The following is a 12,601-nucleotide window of genomic DNA, read 5'->3' as shown; positions in this document are numbered from 1 at the left end:
AGTATCCCCTTTATGAACATTTATTAATAGCTCTAGAGTTGATAATATTAGCTTGAGGAAGTTCTGTATGTACGTGTAATTGATAGTACTCGCGTACACCTGTGCGTGTAAAACGTTTCAAGTTAATAAAGAGAACATGATACACGTGGAATAGGTATGAATAAAAATTACAAGAAGCCGGAGAATATTCTAAAACATATGCCATGATAAAATATAAATTGTAAAGAGTTATAGATCATGTTATTATATATTAAAATTATGCTTAACAAGCAGATATTAGCGTAAATATGACGCTGCGTTAATTAAATCCAACAATATTGAGAAAAGAACAAATTGAACAATACCTAGAAATAATTTAGAAAAACAATGTTAGATCAATTTCAAATTGGGTTTTCTTTACTCGATGTCAAACTTAACTCTTATTCGTCTTTTGCATAAACTCTTTTCGTGATATGAAACTTTAGAGTTGACATGCTGCTGGTATTAATTGCACACGCAGAATAAGATTTTCCAAATTGAACCGAAACGATTTAGACAGAAAAATGTAATACTTTCAATATTCATAACAATTATTTATGCATTCCGCATATAAACCTACCGAATATTTATTACTTACTTTTAGCTGAAAAATATTTGATATACTACTACCAAGCAAATATTAGATTGAAGAGGAAATCATACATGAAAGATGTCACTTTTTTTAATAAAAAGTTCGTTCTCATCAAAGTTTCTGGCAATTTATTACATACCTGTATACAAAGTGGATTACTTTGTAACACAACTGGAAAGTAACTTTCTTTAGTAATGATTTGCGTAATAAATTACGCAAAAAGTAAAAAGAAGATTATATTTTAAATCATATTCTAAGAATAACTGTATTTTAAACGTGATTTCAAAAGAATTTTGAATTTAAAAATTCGTCAAAAGTACATACGTACTTACTACTTCGACACGATCTAGGCTAATTATGTGTTCTAATGTTTATACATCTTGATAGTAGCTGTATTCAAAGAGCGCGTCGAATCTTTTTATAGTATTTGCCTTTTGATGTATTAAAAGTATCATTAGAGATATTCTTCTTATTATCGCAAGTATGTATAGTTCTGCTCATTGCATCGACAAGTGAACGGATTTTAAGCTTCCTATTCTTTTACATTTTCAATATTTCCAGAGTTATTTGTTTTCAGAATAAAAAAATATCAATTCCTGCCACTTTTGAGAGAAATTGTTTAGAAGTGTATCCTGTTTATCTCGAATCGCTCAAATATATCGGGGAAAAAATGAATGATACAAAAATCGAATGACATCGAAAGGGATATACTATTATATTCGTGTGTATTTACTTTGCGTGTATTGTCTTAACATGAAATCTCTTGCGTGTTAAAATATTTCAGTGGATATCTCCATTTTTTGTTACATAATCACGCAGCTGACGTTCAGACATCTCTAAAATACTAGAAACTTGCGTCTTTCGCACCATCCGCTATCGTAATAGAAACTTTCAAATTCGACAGAGCAATACAAAGCACGCGAAAAGTGACTGACCAAAAAAGAACTGAATGTTTCGACGACATTACGAAACTGCAGCCTTGTATTTCAGCAATATCATACCAGCAATAACAAATTTTGAGAAATATCTTTATGTTCTATTCCTGTGGCGTACTTTGGATAACGCTAATCCCGGCGACACACTAAATTTTGAAATCCATACGACTGATTCTACAGAAGCGGGGATTCTACAGCAGCGATTTCGCTTGCACAGTTGTTCATTTAATTTGTGAATTGTAAGAAACCTCAAGTATGTCAGAGGACATAGTGATATTGCTACAAAAGCGACTAGACAAATAGAGAGCTACATGTGATTTTATCGTATTTTTTTAACCCTTTCGCTTCGGCAATCCAGTCCGCCGAAGTACTGTCACTGAACGGAAACGCGCGCCAGAAATACGCACAGTGTGCGTGGCTACTGTATATACGTTTTCCTAAGTCTTAAATAATAATAATTCTTGTAAGAACCGTATACGAAATATCGTTTCACTGTCAATGGATTTAGTAGATTTTTTAGCACGAAACAATATACGATTTTGATGTTGTTTCAAGAACGAGAAACTTAAAGAAGTGATTAATCCAGTATGTCAATAAAATCAAGGGAAAATGTTCTGTCGATAACGAAAAAATATATTAATGACCACAGATAGCATTTGTATATGCATCATTTTTGTCAAATTTTGTCTTCCAAACACAACTTTTTAATATTCCTATTTTATCTACTTTTGCTAAAATACATTAAACACATTTCAATACTAAACTAAAGATCTTTAAACTTAAAAATGACTTTTGCTTATTCCCATGTCACAAACAATTGGCTTTAATAATTATCGATCAATACTCTCTTATTCGTAAGCACATCAGCATATTCGATCCATGCAAATTCACGTAAAATGTTATTACTTCCTGCCTTTCGTTACATGTATCTTAATAAATTGTATCTTATTAAATCTTAATAAATATGAGTCTTAATAAAAAGAAGTTACTTTTTACGTAGACCAAACCTAGTTCTATTATTAAGCGCGTAAGCAGATAAGATGAAGATCAAATAGAGGCAAAGCTAAAAAATAACGACTATATATTTTCATGTTTCAGCGTTGAAAACTTATGTGGGTGAAACGCTAGAATTGACTGGAGTTCTTCGACAAGAAATGGGCACTTGTCTTTGCATAGACAGCAACAATGTGCCTCCGACAGTCAGCAAACGTTACTCTCTACAAGTTCACTGTATGTATTATTAAGCGCTTATCATAGAGTTATTATACAAATATATTTGCAATTATCATTCTTATATATTATACAAGGTGAGTCAGAACACGTGGAAAATATGGCAGAGGTTGATTCTGAATACTGAAATAAGAAGAAAATTTTATATAACATAATATGCCTAATATGACCATACGTTCCGCTTATAGCTTATTTTGCGATGCTAAACATTACACAGATGAACGATTTCTTGGAAAATAGATAAATCGTGCTGGCCTTATTTCCGGACCAATACGCTCTTCGGATCCGAATCCGTTCGATTATTAAATACGGGGACGTTTAAAATCTCTTACTTATAAAACGTTAGTTGACGTGACGATCAAAATTTTCGACAAATTCGTGTAAGCTGTTCGAACAAGATGGACGATCTATGACGCGACGCATTCGCGTTTCCGTAGAAACTGGAACTGGTCGATTCGAGTAATTTTTCTAAAGATAGGTAAGAAAGTACTGTGACACAAAGCAAGCGTCTACTCGAAAACGTTTATACGAAATTTTCTTCTTATTTTAATGCGCTGAATCAGCCCCTGCTTGCCTGGAAGCCGTACTTTCCACATGTCTCGAACTCTATCATACCGATCCACTAGGTAAACAAAATAAAAGCCTGCCAAGCACTGTGGCGGCACGGGCCACGGAACTTTTCAACGGCTCCGGATGCAAAGCGCGACGCCGCCAAAGCGCAACACCGACGTGCCCAATGTACCATCGATATCTTCACACTCTTTCCGCCGAATTCTCGGAAGAGCATACACGTGCCAGCACTGGCGGCACATCTGAATGCACGCTAGTGGGGGATATCGATGGGCTACGAAGGGAAGAATCTGCGCGATCCGAAACAAAAGCACAGGAAGTCTGTCTTACGCCATTAAATGTGTAACTCCTCGGTATTATTTGCATAGCAACGCGTCGAATGATCTCTCGGTGTCTATCGTTATTTGTTAGTTGTTACCAGTTGTCTGTTAAGTGTAATTGTTAATTGTTAATTGTTAATTGTTAACTCTGATTGTTGATTAGTTCTAAATAAACTATTGTTCGTTAAAAACACCAAGAGTAGTTCCTTACGCACCTATCACCATACCACCTCAGCACGAACGCCGTATAGATTGTTTTCACCTGTTCGATTCGTGCTAGATTTGACTAAAATACTCATGCGAACTTATTGAAAATATAAAATCCGAATTAACATCCAGTTTTCAACAACCTGTCTAAAGATACCGCTCACAAACAAGCTATCATTTCTTGAAACAAATATATAAGATTTATTTACGTTATCAATTTTGTCGTGTGTCGAAATACAGCCCACTCAAAACATTCTATGGACCAAACGAAAAAATTTTTGACATTGATTGTCAACAAGTCCTACAAACTAGGATCTTTCATATTTCTTTCGCTTTTGATAATTAGGCACAACCTCCCGCTAGCCGATGAGTCATTCTGCTATATTTGGCTTATCCTTTGTTATTATACAAATTACTGCCATTGTTCACGGCTGATCTACTAATTCGTTTGGTGACTAGACACTACGTTAGATATTTTAATCAAATAAACTCATAATTGTATCGATAAAATACTTCCTATCAGTACAATATATGATCCAAAATTTAAACATCCTGCTTCAGGGCGACCTATCCAGTGAATTAACGGCGCCTGAACAATCCCTTAAAACGGGTAAATCTATAACTTTATTATCTAATTTCAACCTAATATCCACAAACTGATCAACATAATTTCACTATGCCCAAAAAGAATCGCCTTGCAAATGATATCGATATTTACGACATTTTTTTGCTATATTAATATAGTATTATTTGTTATAGATCCAGACCACCGACCTCGACCAGGGCTATCAAAATTCGCCTTCGTCATGGCCAATAACCAATATAATATTAACTACGATAGAAACTGTCATTGTTAATTTAACACTAGCTATCGCTGCTATAATACGAATAGCCTGTATACATATTAAATAAACTGTAATAAATAACTTATTATTTTTAAATACACCCTGTCTTATTTATCTACACCTTCCTTTGTCTTACGTCCACCTTGACCTACGCATTGTCACGTAAAATTCGTGATAAAAAAGGATTTTTGCAATCCACTAGCGATAAAAAGTTCGCGTACAAGGTAAATAGCGGGCAAAAGAACGGTATAAAGCATAGAGTGTAGAGTATAGTAGCATTGCAGAAAAAGAAAAATCAACAGCTTGCTCGGTCAGTGCGCAGCAACAGATCGAGCAACGATACAAATGATCATGGAAGTGCGTTTCTGCTTCCCGGTCTGTTCGAACTATGACGATTTGTCTTTCTGATCTTTCCGACTCGACCGTTGCACCGTTCACTCGACCATCGACCATAAATTGTTTCGAATTTTCTAGAGAACGGACACTTGAAACTACGTGCTTGCGGTACATTCGATAGCCAGAACAGAGGGATCCTTCGTGAGCCTGTTTTCGTCCTGCGAGACGAGCAAATTATTAGAAATTTCCTGATGCAATTGTACGCGGTTTTATGCAACTTTGATTATACACGTGAACGATATTTGGCACAGAGGAGTAACATTTTCGGGGTAACATTTGCGCACTAATAGGTTCCCACGTAGCTAAAATAAAGCAAAAGTTGCGCGAAATTAACGGATGACAATTGAGAAATTTCTTGGGTGATCTACGTTTATTACGAAATGGTTGGATGCGAGAATCGATATCTGGTAGCATCTAAGTTGTCCGAGAGAGTTTCACGATAAAGGAACAGATCTCTGCCGATACTCAGATCTCTGCCGATACTCTTTATCCGACTATCGTAGCAGATTTGCGTACTTTTGCAAGGTTCTCCAAATTAATACAAATTTCTAACTACCGTAACATCGAGATATTATACATCGTAAGGCAAAGTTAAGGAGAGTGGCGATGACCTCGGAAACGCGAAAAACATCTCAGAAGATAGAATTTTGGTGGCGCGAAGGACAAATGTTCGTGATGGTTTTCCCAATAGCGATTCTGATTTTCCCTTGACGTGTCTGCTCGGCGTCACTTCCGGCATCGTGACAACCACCGTAAGCCCTAGGACGCCCTTACAGCCTCCTTTACATCGCATATGCCCTTCTCGCTGTTGATGAAAATCCAATTTGTGAAATTAGACGTTTGCTCGCTTTGAGACAAAGTAAACCGCGTTTCTCACAGGTGTTCGGCAGATGGCGATGATGAGATATAGTGCAACAAAGTGAAATTTTACGCGCGTAAATCTAACAGGATTATAATGTAACAGAAGCACAACAAAGAGGAAACTTGTGATGAAAAAGGAAGAATGTATTACCAACGAAACTCTTTTGCTCCATTTTCTTTCGTAGAATTATATTTCACTTGCGAGTATTATAGCAGGTCTGCCTTTGATACAAAAATCATAAAAGGTTTACGTATCTGCACGTATATTTACGCTGTATGAACGACACTCGAGTATTACACGCATGCATTATCGACAAATAGATCCACGTTCGAGATAAGAGTTCCTCTTTGATACTTTCTTATGGTATAAATAACGAGAAATTATCGGGAAGTATGTTACAGTGAAACTGCTCGTACTTCGTTACTTTTACTCGCATGTATGACACCTACAACGATATTCTTTGTTGAATCAATAAATAAAAGCGCTCCCCAGCGTACATACAAGACTAGATCTTGAAATATAAGAATCGACGTAACAATAAGACTAAAAAAGTTCGAAATGAAAATAATTCGCCGAAACGGCAAAAAGAGAATACCTGACACAAAAATAACGATACGGTAAATCAGCGTCCCGTTTTAATTTTCATCGATCAGTCGTCCAGCAAGCGAGATGTGTCAAGCAGCAACGGCGACAAGGTAACAGAGACGAAATATTATCGAGTTAACGCACGCGAAGTGATCGCAGGAATGGCTGACGGGTGCGAGAGTGTAATGCACTTACGTCATGCGAATTTCAGACGAAACAACTGGTGGTGTAACGAAAATTTAGCGTCGCAACCGAATGTGCTAAATATAAAATGGATGGCTGTTGACCGAAAGAAAAATGCTCGACGATACGGTGCCGCCGTTTGTTCTCTTACAAGATTGAACGTCCACGGTCGACCCATTTACCAGACCCTCCTCGTTACACGAAGAGACGAAATCACCAGTGCTATTTAATCGTGCGAATTATATCACGCGTATCTCGCGAATTATTACACGACGGTGATAATAAGGCAAATCTAATAAAATTTACTTCTCATTAAAAAGTCGTACCAAAACAATTATTTATTAATTGGTTTATTTATTAATTCTTAAGAAGATACATATAAATAAGAAAAAATGGTAAAATTTGATTAGTATAATAAAAGTAATATATGCCTATGATCATTCTAAAATATAAAAAGTGAAATAGTCTTACGTTCATTGGTATATTTTAAGAACACATACATCTTTTAACGATAGTTGCAATGTAACATCATTTTTATATTACACGCAAGGTATGGCAAGTATTCCTGCTCTAAGGCACAATTTGAAATCAACAACATTCAGTTTAACAAATTATAACTTCTATTCGTTTTCCATCATGGAATAACGCGGTGGTGTCTTCCATATTGCACTGGACGTGCGTTGTAATCTACTCCTATCTATATTTTCAAACATTTCAGTTAAATCTGGTGTGCACATTTTTCTATCAAAGAATTTATAGACTGCTTTCTTCGGAATTTATCGTTGCATTGCAAGTTCATTTTCGCGTATGTACGCTAAAATTGATAAAAATTCGAGTACTCCATGCATTATAATGTTTATTAACTCATTAAGTAAAACAACACTTACATTGCGCCTAATGTGGAATTGTACGCCTTGGTCTGGCTTCATCGTCCGATGTGTCGTCGTCAGGTTTACTGTGCAAAACAGAAGTGGACCTTACTGTTTGGAGCTATATTTTGGATAAAATATCGAATGAATAATAGCTTGTGTTTTAATAACAGAAGAATACTTTGATACTGTTTGTAATGTTACCTGCGATGTCATCATCTGAGTCTCCTTCTTTTGTTTCGCTAATAAGATTTTTTTTGCTTTTTCGACAGATCTTCGTGCCAGTTTTTGAACAATGGCTTTTTCTGAAATTTTTTCTTTTTCAAAGGCCTCGATTCTCCTTCTTACGGGCACATTTTTCTTCATTTCATTTTGAATGTCCTGTTTCGTCATGTTTCTATTAGACATTTCCCTTTCACGGGATGGCTCATCTTCTGCGAATAATTCTTCGAACTCGGTGAGTCCAATCGCTTGATTCAGCTGCTGAACCTCCTCCTGCAGAGTTATTGGCGACTGTTTGTTCGACCAATCGCGGGGAGACGTAATCGCAAGGAGAGACGTCAACGGGGGTCGTAAATCCCCGTTACGATTATAACAATCGACACCACGAATTGATCGATCCCCTGATTTCCGTTGAGATAATAGGGGTGATTGAGGTTGTATAACCCTGTGATTCCCAGAATTATAAATTATATGTTTCCAGCACTTAGATTACACTGACGTAGAGAAGTAAGTAATTAACAACTTGTCGCACGAAGCTAAGATAGATATGTGCGTTAGAGCAGGGCTCTTATAATTGGATTCAATGTGTTAGTGGACGTAGCACTATGAGATATTTAGGAGACGAAGTGTATGCTCGACAATACCGAGACCGACTCTCGCGTTATGCTTAGACTGCCCCGCTGGGCATTAGCGTATACTTAGTAGTACTTTTCCAACGATGTAGAAGAAGTGAAGTTGAGTGACGATGCTGTGTCGGAGGAAAGCTAAGGATGGGTGTGTCTAGCGCACGGGACCATCGGATTTGTTGGTGCCGATGTTATTTAGGAGAGTGAGGGAATAGGCTTCGTTTTTAATTGGTTAAACGAAGGGTCTTAACTGCCCTCGAGAGAAAGTGGTTAGTGGGAGGAAAGTTGCAGCGTGCGTGAGAAAAACCAACTTTCCCTTGTCCAGCCGTGGTAGACAATAGTGTTTAGAAATTCCTCAGAACCCGATGTTTGTTTTGTTTAAAGGACCTTTGCAGGCAAGTGACTCGGGTTTATGACGGGTGCTTAAGGATATTGAGGGTACGCCGTACGGAAAAGCGGACATCTGGTGTCCGTCTGGCCCGCGGTGTGTGACCTGGGCCAGGCAGAGAGGCCCGGCGTAACAGCGACCGTGATGTAAATTTAGGTTCATTATTTTTTCCTATACTACTAGCCAAGTTTTTATTAATTACTACCGTTTCGTTTGATTTTATTGGTGATAAAGGTTCTACAATTGCGGTAGCGTCCATCATCTTCTGCGTATAAGTAGAATTGATGTCCATCGTGGAATTCATAAGAGGAGTAAATTTCTCAAGTGCATCCTCGCACATTGAAGGATCTTCAATATCATTTTTTGCTGATGGAATTACTGTATCATCAATAATATTAGAATATTTACCCTTCGTGTTTTCACTCCATGAAAAAGTTCTCTTTATATTACTATCTCTTGTTGTCATTGAAGACTTTAATGGTTCAATCCTTTCTGGCTGTTTTGCATCTTCTTTTGAAATTGTTTCGCTTAAAACATTCTTTTTTGTTTTACTATGTTTTGTAGGACCTTTTGTGTTTTTTTCATCTGAACTACTTCTAGAACTTTCCTTTTTTTTAGGTCGGCCTCCACGTTTCCTCTAAAAATTTAGAATATATTTAACAACGTTATAGTAGTATTTATATACACAATGTACATACAATTGTATAAGCAATTATATTTTGACGTATTAATTAACCGATATCAAACATTATTGGGTACTACATATAAGGGTTAGTATTGATTAGTAACATAAGATATGGGGTAAGATTAAAAGTATTAAATTTCATCATAATATGACACAAACATTTACATTACTGTCATCATCAAGAGTTAGCCTTCGTAATTTTGTAACAAGTGACATTGACTGCTGCTTTTTAATATTAATTGCAGCTTTTATTGCAGCCTTTCTTTTTGTTCGGTCAATTGTTGTTTCCAGCAGATCCCCAGTTTTTACATCTTTATTTTCTGTTTTATCATGTACTGCTGAATCTGTTACTGTATTGTCAATATTGATAATATCATTTTCTGGGATAGTCTCTTTACGGCGATAACCTTTTTTCTTCAAAACTTTGGGCCTCTTTGTAGTTGAAGGGCCAGGGACTGATTGTGGTATTTCAGCAATTAAACCATGTAAATAATCCAGACTGTCTTCAAGCTGGTTGTTAATATATTTTTTAACATCCAAGGAATAATTATGTATATTCGATATATCTTTGGTAATCATTTCTTTAATCTCCTTCTTTGATCCAGTATCCATATTTAAAATCTACGAATAAATGATATATATTTAATATATACATTAAACTATACTTTTTAATAATACATACCATAATTTAATATTATGGTTGAAATTATGACGTATATAGCAATTAATACATACACATGTGTTTAGTTCTATTAACTTAGAAGCACATGTAAATTAAAAAAAAATATATATATATATGAAACAATAATAAAATAATGAGGTAACATTGTGAATAGAATCTAGTTTAATTACACATATATACCCTTTTAATAATTCCGTTCTTATAAATTTTATTAAATTTACAGTGAAGCTTACAATTACACTAATGCCAATGAATATTAACGTATGCGTTTATTATTACACTAAATAAAAATGAAAGTAATGCAATGAAAAATACAATATATCTTAATGGAAATAAAATAAGTAAATAGCAAAGTATTTATTAATATTATTATATAGCATTATATTATATTATTATAATATTTATTAATATTTACTTACCTTTTACGTTTGCAGAAAAACTATAAAATTTTAAATATAAAGAGAGATTTATAACAGAGATAAAGCAAGTCACAGAAATTAGTGTCTTTCAATGGCAAAAATGCGTTAAAGGAAGTGAAACGATAATCTCCATATCGCGTCACAAGCGGAACTGTGTCAGTTTTGCTCCTTGAAAGTACACGTAGCGGTACATGAGCTAGAGAACATTTCAAATCATGTTGTTGTTTTTTTGCTTCGGAGTATCAAGATCGTGAGGACATACATAATATATTAATAAATAAACTCCGGGCAAAACGACATATATATGTCGCCGTTACGTTACCGTCGAACCGTCGAACAAAGACGAATTTGAATTCTCCGACTCTCCCCCGATCTGTTTATACTATACCAGTTTAAACGGACGCAATCGTAAAGAGTTCACGAGAGTTATGGATCAGTATCTACGAGTATCTACCGTCTTTGCGAACATTATCTATAATTATTTATTTAATCATTTGAAAATATACTTGAAGGTTTCAACAACGAGCAATCTTGTCCAATAAATCTCACGATCAACCATCCTCTACACACAAGTCCTCTGAAAACATAACGACTTTTCAGTTCAATTTGAATCGTTGCGTTCAACGCCATCAGGGTGTCCTGCATAACGCGGGCATCCGACTAGGTGCTGATACCACATACAAGAACAAGTCGAATATGTGAAATAAAGCTTTTTAGCTTAAGGTCCCGTTTTGAAAAAAATACAGTTTGAACATGTTCGGTTGGCAATTAGCTTAATACAAATTTTTACAAAATTTTACGCGATTTATTTTTACAAAATTTGTTAAAATTGATTAAGAAGTTACTTTCAAGAAGTAATATTTACATAATTGTAAATTGAACCCTATGTTTAACAAAATTAGGCATTCCTAAGTATTTGTTATTGTAAATTACTATTATGCTTCGCCAAGTGTGATTGGCGATTTCTGGAACACAGCGTCGATCGATGTCTTCAATGAAAGAACATAAGTTTAATAACCTAACTGTTCGCGATCTGTTCGCGAATTATTGTATTGTATTATAAATTATGTGGCATCATGATATCATAAGGAATACAAGTCACTATGATTTCTTCGTACTATTTCACAGATGGAGTGTGCAAATTTGACTTTACAATGAACAAAGTCAAACGTGACAATGACAAAATTGTATGTGGCAAAACTGGATACCTCAATGTTATACAGTGTGTCAAGAAAGTGTTTGTTGTCATCTTATGTCTTTGGGAGGTAATTCTACACCTTCGGATTTGCGAAGATCTGTTGAAAAAGAGGATCACAAAATTGACATCGAGCATTCTATTGCACGTATTGCGTGTTTGTGCGCGTATTTATCCATCGATGTATTGCAAAGAACAGTTTGTCCAATAGGGGTTTCACACGCAGCAGTGGGAAAAATAATACTCTCACCCTGAGAGAATTGACTTGTGAAAGTTCTCACATTATGATACAATGATACAGAGATTCAAGCAGGCTCGAGCAAGTTTGATTTATTATTATATTATTTATATATATATATATATATATAAATAATATAATATTTATATATATATATATGTCGGGTTAACATTAGAATTTAAGGCGTGTAACGATTCTTCGTTTGAATTAGCCATCGTTTTATGAAATAGAGATTATATTTACGCGAATATACAAGATTTTACAAAATATTATGAGTATTGAGTTTAATGAATGATAAGATTAACAAATGATAAGATTAACAAATGATAAGTTTAACTAATGATTCCAAACGAATCCACGGTCAACGGGATAACTCTTTACTATGCGTAGAATAATTTAAACACAAAAAAAATACGATTGCTGAGGCACTCGGTAAATTGCTCGATGTATCACTTTCCAAGGCGATCACACGAATGAATATCTGATGAAAATCTTTTTCGCTGTACGACTGCATTTGTTTGTTATATGCTCGCT

The 12,601-nt window shown here is 35.2% G+C and overlaps 1 protein-coding gene across 1 annotated transcript; it reads right to left on the bottom strand.

Annotated features, from left to right (window-relative positions):
• Nucleotides 1-7,637: 7,637 nt before the first annotated feature.
• On the bottom strand, nucleotides 7,638-10,145 carry LOC117215416. Its single transcript, XM_033461802.1, has 4 exons — nucleotides 9,693-10,145; nucleotides 8,973-9,485; nucleotides 7,817-8,107; nucleotides 7,638-7,733 (listed from the first exon to the last, which is right to left on the bottom strand). Exons 1-4 carry the CDS (start codon nucleotides 10,143-10,145, stop codon nucleotides 7,638-7,640), a joined length of 1,353 nt encoding a protein of 450 aa, XP_033317693.1.
• Nucleotides 10,146-12,601: the final 2,456 nt, after the last annotated feature.

This window comes from Bombus bifarius, unplaced genomic scaffold (genome assembly GCF_011952205.1).
Source record: "Bombus bifarius isolate JDL3187 unplaced genomic scaffold, Bbif_JDL3187 scf7180000009583_frag, whole genome shotgun sequence".
Classification (NCBI taxonomy): Eukaryota; Metazoa; Arthropoda; class Insecta; order Hymenoptera; family Apidae; genus Bombus; species Bombus bifarius.
This window is presented reverse-complemented; position numbering and strand designations above follow the sequence as displayed.

Excerpts from the sequence above, each read along its gene's own strand:
- LOC117215416 (XM_033461802.1), bottom strand. The coding sequence starts at position 10,145 with ATGGATACTGGATCAAAGAAGGAGATTAAAGAAATGATTACCAAAGAT. Across the intron at positions 9,486-9,692 it reads ATGATGACAGTAATGTAAAT|AGGAAACGTGGAGGCCGACC; the intron begins GTTTGTGTCATA and ends CTAAATTTTTAG. Across the intron at positions 7,734-7,816 it reads CTCAGATGATGACATCGCAG|CTCCAAACAGTAAGGTCCAC; the intron begins GTAACATTACAA and ends TCCAAAATATAG.